This window comes from Nyctibius grandis, chromosome Z (genome assembly GCF_013368605.1).
Source record: "Nyctibius grandis isolate bNycGra1 chromosome Z, bNycGra1.pri, whole genome shotgun sequence".
In the NCBI taxonomy this organism is placed as follows: Eukaryota; Metazoa; Chordata; class Aves; order Nyctibiiformes; family Nyctibiidae; genus Nyctibius; species Nyctibius grandis.
The window spans coordinates 77,787,054-77,805,342 of record NC_090695.1 but is presented as its reverse complement, the minus strand read 5'-3'; the positions used below and the strand labels follow the sequence as shown (position 1 = coordinate 77,805,342).

Genomic DNA, 18,289 nt, shown 5'->3' with positions numbered 1-18,289 from the left:
CAGATGGCTGCAGGGGAGTGTGGCTGCGATCCATCCTCAGTGGAGGAGCAGAGGGGTTCTCAGGAGTACAGCACCATCTTGTTTGCCCGTCTTCCTTTTTTGTTCTGGTTCTTCTTTGGCTAAGGTGCAAAGGGTAGTTGAAAAATAACATTATTTCATTTAGATTTTGGTACTTGTTGGGAGCTGATTGTGATGCGAGGCTCTTCCAGCTGTAGGAAGAAATAAGAGTGTGATTGCTGCTCAAGCAATTCTTGAATGAAAGGTTGAAAGGTGGAGGCTGAAATGCTGCTTATTGTTGTCAAAAGCCTTTCCAGAACAGAGGTTGTATGTTCTTTCCTTGTGATTTTTTTTTTCTTTAAACTACTGTACCATGTGCATTCTCATTGCAATATTATAATGAACCTGAATGTTATAGTCCAAAATTAACATTTAATCCGTATTTATAGACAGCAGTCTTAATGCATGTCTTCACTTGGAAAATCTACATATCAAAGGGTTATGTATTTTATCTCTCCTTTATTAAACATGGGGGAATTAATATTACACTCTGAAACAGTGTTTTGGCTTTTTGTCTTGAAGCCACTGCTAATAATGAGGAGTACATTAGAAGTACCTGAATGCCACAGCTTTTATTCCTTCACACACCATTCTGTACAGGCACTTGATTCTTCTAATGCGTTTCATAAAGAAGCTGCGCTTTGATAATTCATTAGCTCTGTTTTTATTAGGTTGGACAGCGAGGTGTGAGTACAGCTGCAAAGTGATTCTTCGTATGATTGTCTGTGAGACTGTCACAGAACAAAAATACTCTCCTACTTCTTGGAGCGGGAGAAGATGGGAACAGCTCTGATGGATTTGTAGATAAAGGGTGTCAGGGCCAGGCTGCCTGGAGGGAGCGTTGTGGGGAGGATGCTGGGAAGCACATAACATCGTTATTTTGATAAGCGTAAAAGAAGGATGAATGCAGTAGCATGGTGTGGCCAATTTTTCTGCTTTTACAGATGTATTAAAGGGTAGATGATAAAGAAGTTACTGTTGAAAGATGGTCCTGGGAACTGAAGTGTATTACTCTACTTAGCCTATCGTGGTCAGTATTCAGTAAAGAATACTGATTTGATGTCGTGGCTTAACTTTCCACGTAGCTTCTCTCTAGGTAGTCTTTCTCTGCTCCAGAGGAGACGTTATTTGCTTCTTTTTCTGCTCTCTTTCCTACCTGTACCTTTATTGCTGTTCCACTTACCATGAAACAGAGAAATGGTTGCATTAACATTTTTTTATTTATACTGTTTAATTGATTAACATAAGTTTATGCTCAGAACAAGGATTTATTTCACTCTCAGTTTTTTTTCTAGTACATACTGGAGAGGGGCAGGCTGGACTCATGCCTGAGGTTTTTGAATATGTTTCTAGGTGTCATAAAAACTCCTTCTGCAAAACAGTACTTTATTTGTGGATTTTCAGAGCATCACAGTTATGTTAGACATAGTCCTAAGTACCAAAGGTAGGTCCTGAACACCATGGACCATGAGCTCCTGACCCAAAGACTCTGATTTCAGCTGATCTTGAGGTGGAGGTTGAGAGCTGTGATACTGAAGGCATATCCTGAATACTGATTGCTCTTCAGGGGTCTGCTCTTTTTTGATGATTTTTTTTCTTTTCTTTTTGTAAATGGAAAGGTAGCACTTAAAATTTTATGTTCCTTCAACAACTTCATAACTTTAATTAAAGTTAAGGTGTTTGTGGATAATGCTTATTACTGAGTCTTTAAAGCAGTACATCAGAGATAAAAGCCAAGGTGTTCTGCATCTCGGTGCTGTCTCTACAGAAGTGTAGTGCATCACACCTCTGTCACCTGCCTTCAGGAGCATTGTCCCCCAGGACTGACCAGTCACCTGGGCAGTCCCAGCAGTGGCTGGGCTCCCAAGAAACTGCCATGATCTGGGACTTTGCAACTAGTGAGGCTGGAAGCCGGAGGGTCCAGGATGTTGGAGGGGGTCAGTGGGACTGTGCCAACTGATGGGGCGATGTGCAGGGGTCACAGCCCAGTGCCTGGTGCTAGCTGCTGGGGCAGCAGTTGTCTGTATCCTCCCCAAACTGGATCTGCGTGGGGTGAGCATGTGTATTCACTTGTGTATTCACCAGCAAATGTCAGGCTTGGACTGGTGGGTGAGCAGGAGGCCCCAGGTCTGGGCAGGGGTGTCAGGTGGGCAGAGGGTCTGTGCCGGTTTTGGGGGGACCACGAGTGTGGGGTGTGCACGCGATGCACGTGAGAGTGCTGCGTGCTTGCAGCGAGCACTGAGCTGGATCAGCCAGCGAGCGGGGGACCTGTGGTGGGTCAGAGGGCCGGGGTGCGGGTGGGGGTGCTGGGGGGCAGAGGGGCCTTGACGGTGCTCGGGGCACCCACGACTGTGCATGTGCTCATGAGCCCAGAGGGTGCTGAGCATATGCTTGCACTAGTGACCTCCTGCCTCTGCCAGCCCCAGAGGAGGGGACGTGGCTGGGAGTGCTGGTGTGTGATGGGGGTGCTGTGTGGGGGTGCTACTGACAGCAGCGTAGCCAGCCCTGTCAGTGTCCTGTGTCTGTCTGTGTCCGTATGTCACTGGGATATGTCCTCGGCTTTGCTGCTGGTTGAACTGGGCAACCACATGCCTCAGCCTGGGCAGAGACCCTGGGTGCCCGGGCGCTGGGCTGGGCTCTAGCAGCTGGGCAGGTCTATATGTAGGGTAGTATTGCTCTGTACTGGGCAACACTGGACTTCATCAGCCATGCCAGGAGGGTCCTGGGGCAGAGGCTGGCAGAGGCAGCCACACTCCTAGCATCCCTTTAACAGGAAAAATCACTGTTATACTGTTTTTTTGCAGCATACTGTGAAGTCTTAACTGGATGTCCTTGTTTTCAGTGTGGCCAATACTAAACATGAAATCCTTGATGTAAATACCCCATTTTGTGTCAGTCTGCACTGTTGGGCCCCATTTTTGTGATGTTAATCTTACGCAAATGGCCACAGGGAGTGGCCTTCTGTCCCAGGCTCTGGCTGGAGGTTGACTGTGGAATGTGCAGCTTTGCTTGTGTGAGATGCTCTCCTGCTTTTGGAGCTAAATCAGAAAGAGAGCAGGAGGTGGAAATTACCTTAATGACAGTGGTCTCTGAGTCTCCCAGTCTGTTACAGTACTGGTGTCCTATCAGTTGAAAACTGGTGCTTCTGAGTTTGCATGCAAGTTTGCTGGCTGAACCTCTGGTCATTCTGTGGAGTTCCTTGCTTGTAAAGAGTAATTAAACGCTTTAGTTGTGCTGTGACTCTTGAGATTCCACTTATCAGTGAAAATGAATAGGTCTTACCTGTCTGCTGCCTCCAAAAATCTGATGCTTTTTGCTGTGTTCATTACTAACGGCGCATTTTCCCAGTCTTCATTAGATGTGATTTCAGCAATCACTGGGTTTTTGCAGTGGTACTTAGTGGTACTTGATAGTAATGGCATTGCATTGGTCAAAAACTGAAGGTTCAAAGGGGATGTCATGGTTTTGTTTCAGTTGCAAGAATATTTATTAACTAGAAAAGCCATTCTGTTGCCCTTAGGTTTGTATCTTTACTTCCCTGCCTGAGGTGTAATGTTACCTTCTGTGTTGTCATTCAAGTTATGTCTGCACAGCAATAGCTTACCCATCTTATTTTCACTGATACTTTTCATTAAAGTATATATCGTTACTGTTGCTTTAACTGTTAATTAAAATGGAGTCGCTCTGCCACAGGAAATAGCACAGATTTATATATCGTCCATAAAACAGTACAAGAGAGCTCAGCCTGTTCTGGGCTGGGCAAAGCTGTCTGAAATGAGTCTGCATGAATTAAAGTTACATAGGAGAATTTATTTTTGGATGACCTACGTTGCATAAGATCTTGTAATGGACATTTTTTTTTGTGTACCTTTTTTTAATACTATTTTTTTTGTTTACCGTTTTACTCGGCTTTTCTTTTTTTGTCATCAATGTTTATGATGTTTATTATGTCTTTCTTTTGTTTTGTAGAAGAAATCAGCAAGTGCTAATGTCAGCCAACCCCCCAAAACACAGACAAGTGGAGCACCTTCTGCTGTTAAGGTAATGCATGCTTAAGAAAATGGTCTCTTTCAAAAGTGAAAAGGATATGATATGACTTCATCCCCTACAATGGCCTAGAAAATGGTTTGTTTGCCAGTGTTCAGCAACACTAAGATGCTCTTCATGTCTTGCTAGAAATTGTAGTGAATTGAAATGAAAGAGGAGCACAAATCAGCAGAATGCCAGCATTGACTTCTTGAGGAAATAGACTTGGTAACATTCTCCCCTTTCTCGTGTTCTTTGTTAGTCTCCAAGTTATTTTAAAAAATCCCAGTCCCATTGATATCAGTGGCAAATAGGGGGCTGTGGCTCTTTTTTCACCCTTAGGTATTGTTTGTATGTTTGGTTTCTGTTTACTCAGCGGGCCCTGATGAGATTGAAGCACCGACAACTGTCTTCGCTTTCATAGCCCCCAGAGCAGTTCAGTCCTTCAGGAAGTTAGTGTAAGAGAGGTTATAAAGAGGACTTGCATATTGGAGTGCAGTTGATACTCCATGAAGAGAAGCAGGGATCACATTAACTGTGCTCCGTATTGAAATAGGGTGTTGAAAATACACTTTCTGATGGTGGTCACATGTGAACTGATGGCTGTTGTTGGTGATCACTGTTAGGTGCATATTTGTCACGGGTGAGTGGAATGCACCTCACTCAAAGGAGAGAAGGAGCAATATGTTTTATTGAGGTAAAATGGTAATTTGACAGAGTTCAATAAGTTTGGTGGAATTTAACAAAGTTTAACAGTGACTTGACAAGGTTCAATAAGTTTGATGGCAAGGTTCACCTTATTAAGTACTGCATGGAAGAAACATACAAAGGAAAATGGAGTTAGAATCAAGTTAGAAGGATTCACAGAGAGACCAGAGACACAAAGAGTAAGGATGGCCCTCCCATTAAGTCGTGAGGTTCAGAGTGGACCCCCTTGCTTTCTAAACTCCCTATGGAGCCTAGGTGCGGCTGGATCCAATCTTAATCTCAGACGTGGTCACTGGTTTAATGGAATTATTCACACTGTTTATAATAATACTTAGTAGCTACATGAATTAGTAATGTTTCATAGTATTAGTTCAGCATGCTATCTGTCACTTACTGAGGATCTGTCACAGGTAAGGGATCTCTCTGCCCTGGGTAAGGAAGGATCTCTTAGTGTTGAGTAAGGAATCTCAAACCTTGAGAGGCGTCCCTGCTCAAGGGGAAAGTCACCTGGCGTGCAGCTCAGCTGCAGTTCAGGGAGAGCTCCAGTTGGGCCCGTCCTGATGCAGTAGTTACAGAGTGAAGTAGGTGGCTGCTAGTCAGTAGTATGGACAAGACAGATGTCTTTGTTTTAGCTCTGGTACCTTGGTCTGTACTTTGGTTATCTTGTACTTTTGGGTTTCCAAACCTCCTTTTGAAATATTTTTCAAGACACCTTCACTCCCTTGTACGTGAGCCAGGGTCTTTCCAGCTCACCAGTTTATACCTAGGACGTGAGGCCAGTTGCTCCTTAGTCAGCCTGATCCAAAGTAGGGTGAGGAGTAAAGTGTACCTGCCACAATATTCCGTATCTGGAGATAGCCCATCGTTTGAAAGATCCTATTGGCAGGAAGTGTTTCTGCTTTTAAATGGGATTTTTCACTTTCTTAATCAATGCTTTTGTAAAATAATGCTCCTGAAGATACTTCTGTGCTACCTAAATATTATTTTTCCTTTCTACTCAGTGACGGACACAAGGATATAAACCTTGTTGTCCCTTTCTTTCAGTGGTTTTGTCTATCACTAAAGACAGCTCAATATTTTTGTTGCTTTTCTTTCTGTTCCTTGCAGTTTGTCAGGGCCTTTCTCCTGCTCGTTAGGCTGGATGTAGTAGTCCATCTGTAGTTCCCATGACAGCTGTACAGCGTGGGACGGTCTCGAGTATAATCTTTCTGCATATCAGCTGCCAGCTGTATAGTCCCATGGAAGCTCACGTCTAATTTGCCAACTAACACATCTTTAAGTCTTTTTTTCTGTATGTATTTTTTCTGTTGTAAGCGTATCTTTCACATTAAGTGTGCAAGGTACAATTTTCAGTGATGCTTTTAAGCATAAGAACTGGAAGGCAGTGTCATGGAAAAAATGTGATGTAATGTAATTGCCAGGAATTGCTTTATATTAGGTTATGACAGCTTAGGCTATGTATTTTATTCAGTACTTGATGCTTCTCCAGTTTCTGTGATAGTGCAAAATATTTATTGGTAAAAATTATGTACTATGAAAGTACTCACCTCATGCTGTGTAATATTGATTCTTAGTCAATAGTTATTTTAAGTTTAAGCCTTTTGCCTCGCACTCGGCCATGACTACCTTTCTTCAGTTAGTCTAAAGCTTCTTTTAATTATGTCTTTTATTTTTAACAGTTTCCTGCGATGCTGTAGTGTTATTTAAAATAGAGCAAAACTCGTAGATTTATTGTTCTGTTCTTGTAGTTTGTGCCACCCATACTTTTTTAAAGCCATTTGGTTAGCTGTATTCTTTTCTGCCCTTCTTTATATCTTTGTGTCTAAAAATACCTATTCAAAAGAAAAATTTTACAGGGATTTTTTTTTTATAGGAATCTTTTAGGAAAGGAAGTATTTTTTGAAAAGGCAAGGAAGGCTTTTTTTTGCTGCAAAAATAGATCAAATCTTTTAATGCAATCAAAAATATTACACCAGTTTTTAGACAACTTTGAGACTGCTGTTTCTGCCTTTAGTTTTTTCCCTGCTGCAGCTTTAATCTCCTGCATGCAAAATCTCTTGGGATTCCTTAATCATTTTGTTGGTCAATAATACTTTTCATTAATGTACCTTATCCCAGATAAATTTCTAACTTCTTTGAAAAGGTGGGTGAGGGGGGGCAGTTAAGGTGCTCCAGCTACAGCTGTTCATTTTTTTAACCTACTCTTACCCTGTGGTGGTTACTTACTCTAAATTGAATAGCCAGAGAGTTTTTTTCTGCCTTTATATTACGGCCTAAGTAATTTTTCCTTGGTAGTAAGTAGTAATAACTGGTGGTTTGTGTTCTGCTTGGGTCGCCTGCATTTCTGAGTTTAAGACACAGGAATTTGTGTGTGATGAATGCTTGTCATTGCTTAATGCCTGGCTAATACGTGGGTAGTTTAATTTTCCTGCAGTGGTATCCCGTAATGTGGACTACTCTTAAGAGCAAGCACTTCTCTGTCTGGCTTCATTTTTGTTGCACTGTGTATCTGAACTGCTGTTCTTTGTGTCTTTAACTTTATCCCTGTGCTCATTACTGTTTCGCTATGAAGTTCCTGGCATGGCAACCAGTATTTACTCACTGCTTCTGCTCAGTGTCATCTTACTGGATGCCTGTGTGTCTGTGTGGTATAAGGAATAAGCGTGGCCTCTCTCAGTCTCCTCCCGTTTGTATCTGTATGGCTTTTGTGTTCCATGTGCTAAGGGCACCTAGAAATTTGAATCGGCAACCTTGATGTGCCCAGTATCTGATTGACACAAATCTAAATGCATGATTTAAAGATATTTAAGTGAAACAGATGTTTTGACTTTTTCTATCTATGACAAGTGTTTCTTTCATTTTTGATGTGAAGTCCTGTTTGAGTGTTATTTTGTACCCGCATCTCTTCAGTAAGCACATGCCTTGTTAGTCCCCTGTTGGATAAATGGAGTGAAAAGTTAAGATTCAGGTGAGGTTATGATCATCAGGAATATTTTTACTGGTTGCTCAAGAGCAGCCTCTTCCATGTGTACATCAACTGCCAAGGTGCACAAACCAGGAGGTCATTGGTACCATGAAGAGCAGGCACCAGTGAAGAGGAAAAACTGAACTAACCTGCTTCCTCTGCAGAAGGTACCCTGCCAGCACAGCTGTGCTTTCTTTTGCAGCCTTTTAAATTGTTTTGGCCAGTTCCAGAGCCAACAGGAAAGCCGATTTCTAGCTCAGTGTTCAATCGTAACTATTAATAGAAGGCGCTAATATTTGAACACAGCTGGATCCAGCTATCTTTCTTGGATCTTTTGTTCTTATATGGTAATTCTGTTGATATCAAATGAAGTTTTGCTGCTTTTTATGTAACAGGTTTTTGGCATTGCACTTAACGAGTTCTTAATGAGTAGCAATTTTTTTTTGTTGCTGACTGCTGTAACTTAGTGAAGTGAGGATGTCTGTATTACTTTCATGGACAATTTAGTGAAGCTGGAAGAATTCAACAACAGTGGAAATTCAGCAAGAATTATATTTACTTCGAACTTCACTGATCTTGAACATTTTTGGAGGAAGCTTCTTGATCTTAACGATTTAAGAAGTTTAAGGTTAGTTACTCTCTGCTGGCATCCAAGTTAACACTGTTTTAAAGGTGGATTCGATCTCCTTGTGCAACAGACAAGAAAACAAGAAGGAAAAAAAAAAAGAGTAATTACGGAATATCTTTGACTAAAGTCCCTACTGTTTCTGCAGCAGACTGGAAATTCTCCACAAGTTTATCTAGGTTATCATCAAAAGTGATTCCTACTGCCAGTATATTTGCTGGGGTGTTTTTTTCTGCTACATACCTTATTTAGCTGTCACTAAATTTTTATTTTGTGAGCTTTGCATGGACACCTTATTGTGAAGGAAGGCATTTTTGAGTAGAAGGCATCTGAAGTCACAGTACTGATTGGGAATGTCCATGGAAATGCGTAAATTTTTTGCTACATTACCAGTTGTATTCTGAAGGTTGGAAAGGCTATCTCTAAATTTTGGGGTTATTCACAAAAATATGTAAATAGACTATCTGAGAACTTCCTTTTCATGTTCTCCTTATAGTAGGTGTGTGTGTCATGACGCACAGATCCTCAGTTTATAGGTGTTTTGCAGCAAGACCGTGGCAAATCATGGGGCTGTTCCTGCAAGTTGCCTTCAGAGCTGTTGCCAGCATGTAGCCCTGCACATGAAAATCAGGAGAGCTGTGTCCGTGTGGAGAACAGAGCTGCTTTTCTTGGTAGCAGAGGCATGCTAAAAATAGACTAAACCATAAAAAATTGGAAGCTGTAGGAGTACAGAAGCTGCCTCCTGCGTGGAAGAGCTGGCTTTGTGTAACGTTATGGGATGTGGCATCCGTCACCCAAGGTCATCTTCACGTTTGAAAAGTGGGTTGTGAAGGAAGCCTCTGATCTGGACATGTACTGCGGTAGTTGCAGCTTGTGAAGCTATGCAGTGATCAAAATCATAACGATTGTGCCACAAAAAATATTCAGTACTTCACTCAAAAATTAGATGTTTTCCTCATTAGTCCGTATTGTACCTTTGGGCGTTTTCCCATTTCTGCTTCCCTTCTAGGACTGACTTTGGTTTCTTGTTCCTTTGTGACAAAGGACAGCATAGAGGCTATTATGAAAAAATGGTTGCAGGGTTTGTTAGTGGTGTGAGAGCTTTTTCTTTAAAAACAAACATACAAAAATCTCCTCTCATACTATAGGTATTGAGAGTCTGTTTCTATAGAAAAAAAGTAAAAATTCCAGATCAGGTCACTATTGGTATTGCAACAAACACCTTTTAACTTCCAAATTAATATAAAGTATTTGGATTTGTTACGCTTGAAAACAGTCCTAATCAGTCACGTTCCAGTGACCTTAACTGGTCCAACCATCTCTATTTCTTTTGGTTAATAACATTAGGTACTCTGGGAGTCTGGATAATCAGTCTGAGTTTAGGGAGGGGATGTCCCATAAACTTCTAATGACAATATCAGTTTGTTGAGGGGAAATGAGTAGGTTCCTTCCCTCAGCACTAGTGCTAGGAACTCAAAAGGTGGAAGACAAATACTGCTTTTCGAAAGCTGAAAGTAGCTCCGTCCGCGAGCTGCTCCATCCTGGCAGGCATTTCGTCCCAGCATTTGCTGCCTGACTGTCCGTGCCGTCAGCTCGGTGACAGCCATGTCTTGTGGGGGAACCTGCTCCAGCCACGTCCAGAAGTGGCCTCAGAAGCCGGAGATGGGGTTTGCTCGTCATTGCTTCATGGTGAGTGGGAAGAGGCGCTGCGGGGCGGAGGGCAGAGCTCCCGTGCACGCCTCCGCACCAGCGCATTCACGCGCTGTCGGGGCCTGAACCTGCTGATTTGGGTTCCCTCCCCAGCACGGGCACCGCCGGAGGTGGGGCGGCCGTGCCTGCTGGGTGGGGAGCTCGGCACACTGGCTCGCCGAGGGCTTGGCCAGCGCTGCCCCAAAACCGACACCCCAACCTGCTCCGGCGCTGGGGCAAAAACCAGCCGATTCCTGGCATTCCTGCTGGAAACAGGAGGCACACGGGCACCCAGTAAGTTAGCTGTTCGTGCTGGCTTTGCTTTCCTGCTGCCTCTGCTTTAGGTTAATTTACGTTCATGTTGCAGTTTTCTTTCTTTTTTCTCTTCCGGGAATTTTGTGGGCTGAAACAACATGAACTGCTGACTTGCAGGGCTTCCGACGTGATCGTGTCACCAGCAGGCTTGAAGCACTCCAGAGCTAGCTGTGTGTGGTGAATTGGCTTTTAAAATTATTTTAGCATATTGGAAGCAGTCTCTTTAGACACTGTGTAAGACGGCATGTTTTACACACTACACAACAAGTGGTTTACGTGACATAAACAGTCTTGAAGAAGTGAGGGATGAGGAAGAGCAGGCTTTTAAAGTAGTGTCTAAGTTGTCCTGTATTTATATTTTTGGTTTGGATTTGTTTTTTCATTGCTGACAGCCCGTGCTGTTCTTGTTTCAAAAACCCATATAATTTTTTTGGTGTACAAATGCAGCCCTTAGTATGCTTATGGCACATACAGAATATTGCGTAGTCAGGGTGTGGGGATCTGTAAGTGCAACTTGGTTGAAGTGTGCTTAGGTATCAGTAACTTGGTGACAAGAAGAGTTTATTATATCTGATACATAAAAGATGCTAAAATATCAGACAAAACAAACACATGGGAAAAAAATAATCCTTTTCAATAAATTGTATATTATTGTTCTTTCCATAGTAGTAGAAATGAGATAGGTAGGTGTTGCTTAGGTTATGCCACTGTTTGGTTATTGTCCCTAGTGTACTTACTGCTCTTTTCTTGTTTGGAGAAAGTGAAAATAGTGTGTTAATGCAGTTCTTGAATATTGCAGACACCTCTGCTGGGTTCTTGATCTGTTGCCTTTTTTTGACAGCTAGTTTTCTCAATGCTGTAATTTTTTACATGGACATAAAACATACTGGATAATAATTTCTTCTATGGAAGGCTTTTTCTTTTCTAGACTAACATATTTGTTACTGTCAGCCTCTTGTATAAAACGGTGCTCTGTTTTTTTGTTTGTTTGGTTGGGTTTTTTTTACGGGAGTGATTAGATATGTGGGGTGTGTAGAGCTCGCAGAAAATTCCGTTCCTGATCTTGGAGTTTCAGGGAGGAGTTCCTCGGCCAGTATTTCTCACAGCTCTAGTTCTGGAGCTTTGCACCTTAAGCAGACACTCCCACTTTGAAATCTAGGTGAAGTTTTGTTGCCCTGAAGTTGGTGGCTCTTGGAGGACTGGGAATGGGGGCAGAGGAGAAACCGCTGCCTCCAGAAAGTAAAGGAACTGCTTTTTCAGTGAGTTGGTCTCCAGTGTGTGTTCATTGTCATCGTTTCTGCTCTTTGTTTTCCTGAGGGAGGAAAACCTGCACTCATAAAAGCTTGGGACTTTGTCCAGGGCCTCTTCTGCCAAAGGAAGACCCTTGTAGGGAGGCAAGGGAGGTCAGTGGTCTTGTGAGCTCTCTTTAAGGCTCAGAAACCTTCCTGGTTCTGGAAGAAGTCTGCTCAGTGCCTGCCTTTTGTGCCTTGCTTAGTAGAAGTGCTTGAACTGACTAGAAAACTCACATTTCTGATCCCCAGGAAGGAAGCCTCTGTGAGGCAGGACAAGGCCTTGCGAAGGTGGAGGTTTTATATTTTTTAATTGAACAAGATGTGCTTATCCCTCCAGAGCATGCAGAGGGCCTTTCTATAGCAATTTTGGGTGATACTGAGTTACGAGCCAATGCTGAAGCAAGAAATGCCCCAATCTGGCTCTTTTTAAGTGGGAATAGTAAAACAATGTTGAGTTTTTCTAAAATGATCTAAAAATAAAACCCAACAACACACCCAAAGGTTATGCAGTGTTATCCTTAGATTATATTTTAAAACGAAAATCCTATTAAAATTCCTTGACTTGGTGATTTTTGTTTATCCTCCTGTCTTATTCTCTGTTCATTTTGGTAGCCAACACCATTGTGACAATGTGTGTATCAGTTCATGTGGCTTTGTGAATAATACTTAATTTCTACATCCTGAGGGTGAAAAATCCAATTTACTCAGAAATCACTCATTAGCCCTTGTGACTGCCAGCTGCCCATTTTGAGTATTGCCTAGTTTGATTATTGTAATAAAAATAACCGAGCTCATAACATCGGAGTTTTTCTGTCTTAAGATGAAGTCCTCTTCTACATAACATTTCTATCCTTTTAAAACCCTCTTTAAAGAATACTGATTTTGTTTGTATTTCACTGATCCTGTTCCAGCTCTGCTGTGAAGGGCTTTGCATGCTGTCCCTCAGTGACACTGCAGACCGAGTGACACAGATCCTAGCTGAGCTCAGCAGCTCAGTGTGGTATGTGGCTGGCACCTAATCATGTGTTTTCCTGGTGTTTCCTTATCAGCTTGCAGTTTGCTGCTGCAGATAGCTTTGGAACATTCTGGTGTTTAAAACAACATGCAGAAATGGGGACAGTTAGCTGTAGTAATTGCAGCTAAATACTAACCTCCTGCAGGATGTAGAACTGAAAAGAGGATTTTTGAGCTGCCTACAAAAAAGGAGAGCTCAGCTGCAGTGCCCAGCTCGTACGTTACTGTCGTGCTCTGTTGTGCAGAGTGGGAACCTGAGAAGAGCGGTGACAGTACTGGTGCGTTGCTGCTAATATTTGAATATGACTGAATGAAAATGAAATGTCGGTGTGTGCCAACTTGTAGAATTTATTGTGATGGAAATAGGAAGTTTCCAAAAGGAGGTAATTGAAGAGCATGTTTGACGAAGAAATAAGAATGGGAAGTTTAAAACAAATGGTTGATGTCGGAGCTCTTTTCGTGACACTTCTGTATGCCCAGTGAGGAGCTTTACCTGATGCTCAAAAGTATGGCTTTTCTGAGTGTTTCTCCATGCATAGCTGAGGGAAGTTTCAAGTTAGGTAACCCTTTCTGTGATCAAGTGGAAATACTGAGATCACTCTTCATCAAAATGACAATAAAATTAACATTTTTGACAATGAAAAGTAAATTTAAAAATAAAATGCTTTTACTTACCTGAGGCTGTGAGTTGAAAAACTTTTCTAGTGGAACAAAGCCTCCGTTTGATGCTGGAGAATTTTCTTGCAGTCTTTGCTTTTAACTCCATTTAAAAGAAACAAGGAGTGTTTAGTCCATCTTATTGAAGTGGTCGTCTGTTTGTATACACGCAGAATCTGAAGCAAGCAGATGGACTTGGCATGCGCTGGCCTTGTTTCCAGGCCACTTGCAATAATCATGAAATGACATTAAATAGAAGTTGCCCTTGTATAGTAAAGGTTATAGAGCAGTAGTCACGCTACATACTTGAGTGTAAATCATTTCTTCTACCCACAAATGGAACTGTGTGTATGTAAAAGTTGTTCGTGTTGAGGTACTGTGCATGCTTTTTGACCAGCTAGCAAACTCTTTTCCTCTGCTTCCAAACGAAGTAAACAGCCAAACAAAAACTACGAAGGCATTATACACAGTAGTAGACAGTAACAAATGAATGCATTGTACTTGTTAACATCAGCCGTGGGATAGTTCTAAATTTTTCTGCATATCCATAACTTCCTGCATATAAATAAGCATAAACTGAGGTGTTGGAAGTTTAAGAAAAACATCAAATGGTACAAAAATTATTTGAAGTCAGTTGTCATTCACTGCCCTCAGTTGTTTTTTGTTCAAGCATAAAGCTGGTTTTGAGTCTTAATAGTGACTTCATAGTTGTTAAAATAAAAACAAACATACCAGTATTAAGCTTTGGACTTGACACAGGTTGCTGAAATCCAGAAATCTTAAAACCAACATCTAACCTAAAGGTAGTTTGGCAGATCAAATAGTTTCTAGGTGGTATGAAGCCTTGTTCTACACTCTGGTAAATATAATACTGATCTTATTCACAGATTGTGCTTGATAACACTTTATTTAGTGTGACCAAATTCAAATGCAAGTAGGTGATCTCAAAAAACACTGCTTAAAAACCTATTGCTTTAAATTTGAGTAGTCTGGCTTTAGCTGAGACATAAAATTCAGTTATTAAATATTGCCAAGTTCCTTTGTGTGCCAAAATGGCAGAAATTTTATTTTAGTAATCAAAATAGAAGAAAACAGTAAGTGTGTGTCAGTGTTATGGAAGTTGTCTGGCTCAGTGTGCTACGATGGTCAATAAATTCAGCAGCACTTGAGGCTGCTAAAATGCCTCATGAGCTAATTAGCTTTTTGGTTTCTTGGTTCAAACCAGTCTCTTTAAAAAATTTGTCATGTTTTTGTTTTATGAGAGAATGGATTTATTTCCTGTGTGCTCTTTTGGCATCTCTAAATGATGGTTGATCTTGCTCCTGGGTATGGATTAATATTTGTTGCAAATACTTAGTCTGTGTGGTGAGAGAATTGCAGAAGAATAAAATTTCAGGGTTAATCTTTTCCGCAGTAGTAACCCAGATCATCTTTTGAATTGCGTTTTGCAGAGAGGCATGGTCCTGCATTACCAGGGGTCTTTGGGTTTTGTCTCTGATCTATTACAGTCAACTTTCTGATCTGGAAAAGAAGCACCAAGATAATCCTACTATTTTTTATTAGTTTTACTGTCATTTAAGAGGGGAGTGTGTGTGGAGTTTGAAGGTTGTCAGATGGCAAATCCGCTTCTGGAGTGCTTCTGAGATCACGCTTCAGACAGGAACATCCTGATGAGGCTCTCCTGATGGTTGAGTTTCATGCTAGTCCTCCACCCACTCATCTCCTCGCACACCAGCCCTTCCCCAGGCAGCCTCTGTACCAAAAGTCTCAATGCAGTTTCACTTCGAAGCCCAGCAAACTCACCTGTTGAGGTTCGGCCGTTCCTCTGCGGATGAGTGTCCTTTAGCTCTGCTTCAGTTTATTCCTACGTTTGCTCTGACCTGTGAGTGCATATTTGAACAGAGCGAATCTATTTCTCAGTTTTTTAGCTCTAAGGGGGAGTCACTTTATCCCTAAAATTACTTCCCTTGTTATCTTTGTCAAGTTGTGGAAATTTGAACTATAATATAGCAGTAGTTTTTACCTATTTTTAGGTTATATTCACACCAGCTGAGTTTACGAATGTTAAAAGCACAGGAAGTATCCCTAGAGATAGGGTTTTTTTTGTGGTTGTTTTTGGTGCTTTTGGTTTGTTTTTTTTTTTTAAAATGGGTATTTAAAACCATGTGTATTGAAGAATTGAACCACAAAAGCATGAATTCAACAAACTGCCTATTCAAATGAATCTCCATGCTTACATATTAAATCCTGTTTGGTTTGCTTTGCTTTATGGCAACCAGTGCAAAGTTGGGGGGCTTTGCTGAGTCGGGGATGTCATGACCTCAGTGGCATCACAGTAACAACATTAGCAAAAAATTTTAGATTCAATTAGAATGTAACTACAGAAAAGTAACTGTCCTCCAAGGATTTTCTTCCCACCGCTCTCAGTAGCTGGCATGGGCAGTAGCCTTTGTTTATAATATGCAGTGTTTGTGAATTTCAACTCTTATAATAGGCTGTGGAGATGAAAGAGGCATGCCGGTGGTCACGTGTGGCAAAGTGAGTCATTAAAAATCGCAGTGTAAATTGTTTAGAAAGGAAATCATGCTGATTACTTCTACAAAGGAAGTCATCACAACAGGACAATATAGCAGCATATATAGTAGGAATATTTTATGTAAATGTGCTAGTGTCTGAATAATATGCAGGTACTAACGGGAAACCTATATTCTGCTATTCCATTTCATTAAGTTTTTAATGTTAAACCTCCACAAAATTAACTGAGCACCTGCAGTCTTGGAAAAAATATTGTTCTCTTGGTTGTGTGGGGTTTTTCTATCTTTCTCTTAAAAGATGTTGTTTGTCTTAACAACTTAATAGCAGAACTACATATAAGAAGAGTAATTACAAAATAATAGTTTTATTTCCAGAATTACTTGGGATGGAAGATGACACAGAAGCACTCAAATTTGTAATTTTTAACTCAACTATTATAGATACTGTAATAATAAAATTTATGTAAAGATGTAGTATCAGTACTACATTTTTTTCCAGTTTTAAAGCACTGCATATCTTAGCTGCTGTGCAGCTTTAAATATATATGTTTATATATTTTTATATATGTATTTGTACATATACACACAGAGAGATGGTGGCTCAGATTGTGTCTTGCAACTCCAGTTGGCTAAATGGAAAATTAAAGGAATTGTGTTTACGCCACAGATCACAGTATTGATTCTTCAGCATGAATGTACTTGGAAGACGGTGTGTTGCTTTGCTTGCGGTGTTAGGAATTGCATTGTGAGGTGCTGGAATGGCCTCTCGGTGCCACCCTTGGCCTGCCCTCCTGCATGCTCCAGCCTTTGCATGTTTGGGGAGGCGAGGGTTGCACAGCCATTGCCACATGCCATCAAAGCAAGGGAGAGACCTAACCTGTAACAGCTCACGTGGTAATTTATGCTAAAGTGAAATAACTTCTTATTTTTCACAGTAGTTCTCTAAAGAGCGTTTGATGCCCACATCTTACCAACACTTGTCAATTAATGCTTAGTAACAGAACCATTCACGTAAAGAAGCAACCATTTGTGGTCAGGTAGATTAGGTTTTGCCTGGCATTACACAGCTGTATTGAAGGAACCTTGTAAGTTAGTAACACTGAAATAATAAAGTTGATGTTAGCTTTAAGCCTGAGAAGCAGTCCCAACTTATTCATTGGTAAGGTGTGCAAGCCCAAAAGTGTACTCGGGTGGCTCTTCAGTCCTCTGTCCTAGACTGAGTACACCTAGATCACTCAGAAGATATTTATATAAGCAAGCCCAAAGGCTGTGAGGTCTGGAAGTGCCTGGTTCATCTTGGTAGCCTCTACCATGGAGTGATTCTCCTCCCAGGAGGGAAGATCTTTGAGCTGCTTCTTTTCCCGTTTTCTTGTCTCCTTGACCAGCGGACAGAACATCAAGTGCCAACTTGCTTTTCCTGCCACTAAGTCCCTCATACATACTGTTTCTTCATTTTTTTTTTTCCTAAACCTGTCCTTAGATCTTTCTTTATTCATCTGTGCTGCAGTGTGATGGCAAAACTGTCCTAGCACTTGACCTAGAGAAGCTCAATCCAAAAAGATGGAAAGTTATTCCTGTATTTCACATTTATGTTTGTGTTGTCATGGTAGCAGATTTTTATCTCTGATTCCTCTTTCCTTGGTGTTTTTGGCAAGAGTATCTCAGCCTGTGGCACTGTAACCTTTTGCATGCTTGTCAGTATTGCTTACTGCCTAGGTTTTGGGTTCTTGTGTTGCATTTGATCTCCTTCAGCTGACCACCAGCCTTCAGCAACACCCTGATGAGTTCAGGCTGGAAGTTGGCTGAAAGCAAGCTTGTAACCCAGTGTTGCACACTGACTTCTCCCCATTCAAGAAAAAGTCACCTCAAGTACTGTGAGAAGTTGCAGTGGCAGCATGTCCTCCTTTGGAGGTTCATTCGTTCTTATCCACCATGTCTGAGTGTGTTAAGTGTTACGTTATCTTCACATGCTTTATTCTTGACCGATCTGTTGATTCTTATTTATTCTCTTGTTACCATCTAACTGTTTCTGTATTGGTTGCTTGGTAAATGTTTTCGGCATCTCTTCTCTTTTGAAAGGTAGCTCACTGCTGCGTTGTTCTCCGGCTGCTGCTTTCTAAGGATGAATCTTCTCCATGAATTTCCGAAATCTATATTTTTTGTGGACAATGGCTTGCAATACATTGTGTCTGGGGTAGTTTCAATGATTTCCAGCTTTCCGTAACTGAGAGCTCTCATGGAGTTCTTCACCTGCCATTTTCTTTTTCCAAGTGGGCATTTGCTTTGAGTTCCCTGAATAGTTAAAATTATGTTCCCTTGATGTTTGTCACCTTTACTTTCTCTGTTTTCTTTTCCTGTTGCACCTTCCCTTTTACTTCCAGATTTCTGAGGTACACACAGTGAGACT

The 18,289-nt window shown here is 41.4% G+C and overlaps 1 protein-coding gene across 5 annotated transcripts in view; it reads left to right on the top strand.

The window, feature by feature from the left end:
• CAST (calpastatin) overlaps window positions 1-18,289 on the top strand; it is a 66,114-nt gene that overhangs the window by 13,150 nt on the left and 34,675 nt on the right. For all 5 annotated transcript variants that reach the window (XM_068423116.1, XM_068423113.1, XM_068423112.1 and 2 more), the window contains exon 3: window positions 4,027-4,098. In XM_068423116.1, coding sequence (XP_068279217.1) covers window positions 4,027-4,098 — 72 coding nt within the window. The remainder of the gene's footprint in view (window positions 1-4,026; window positions 4,099-18,289) is intronic.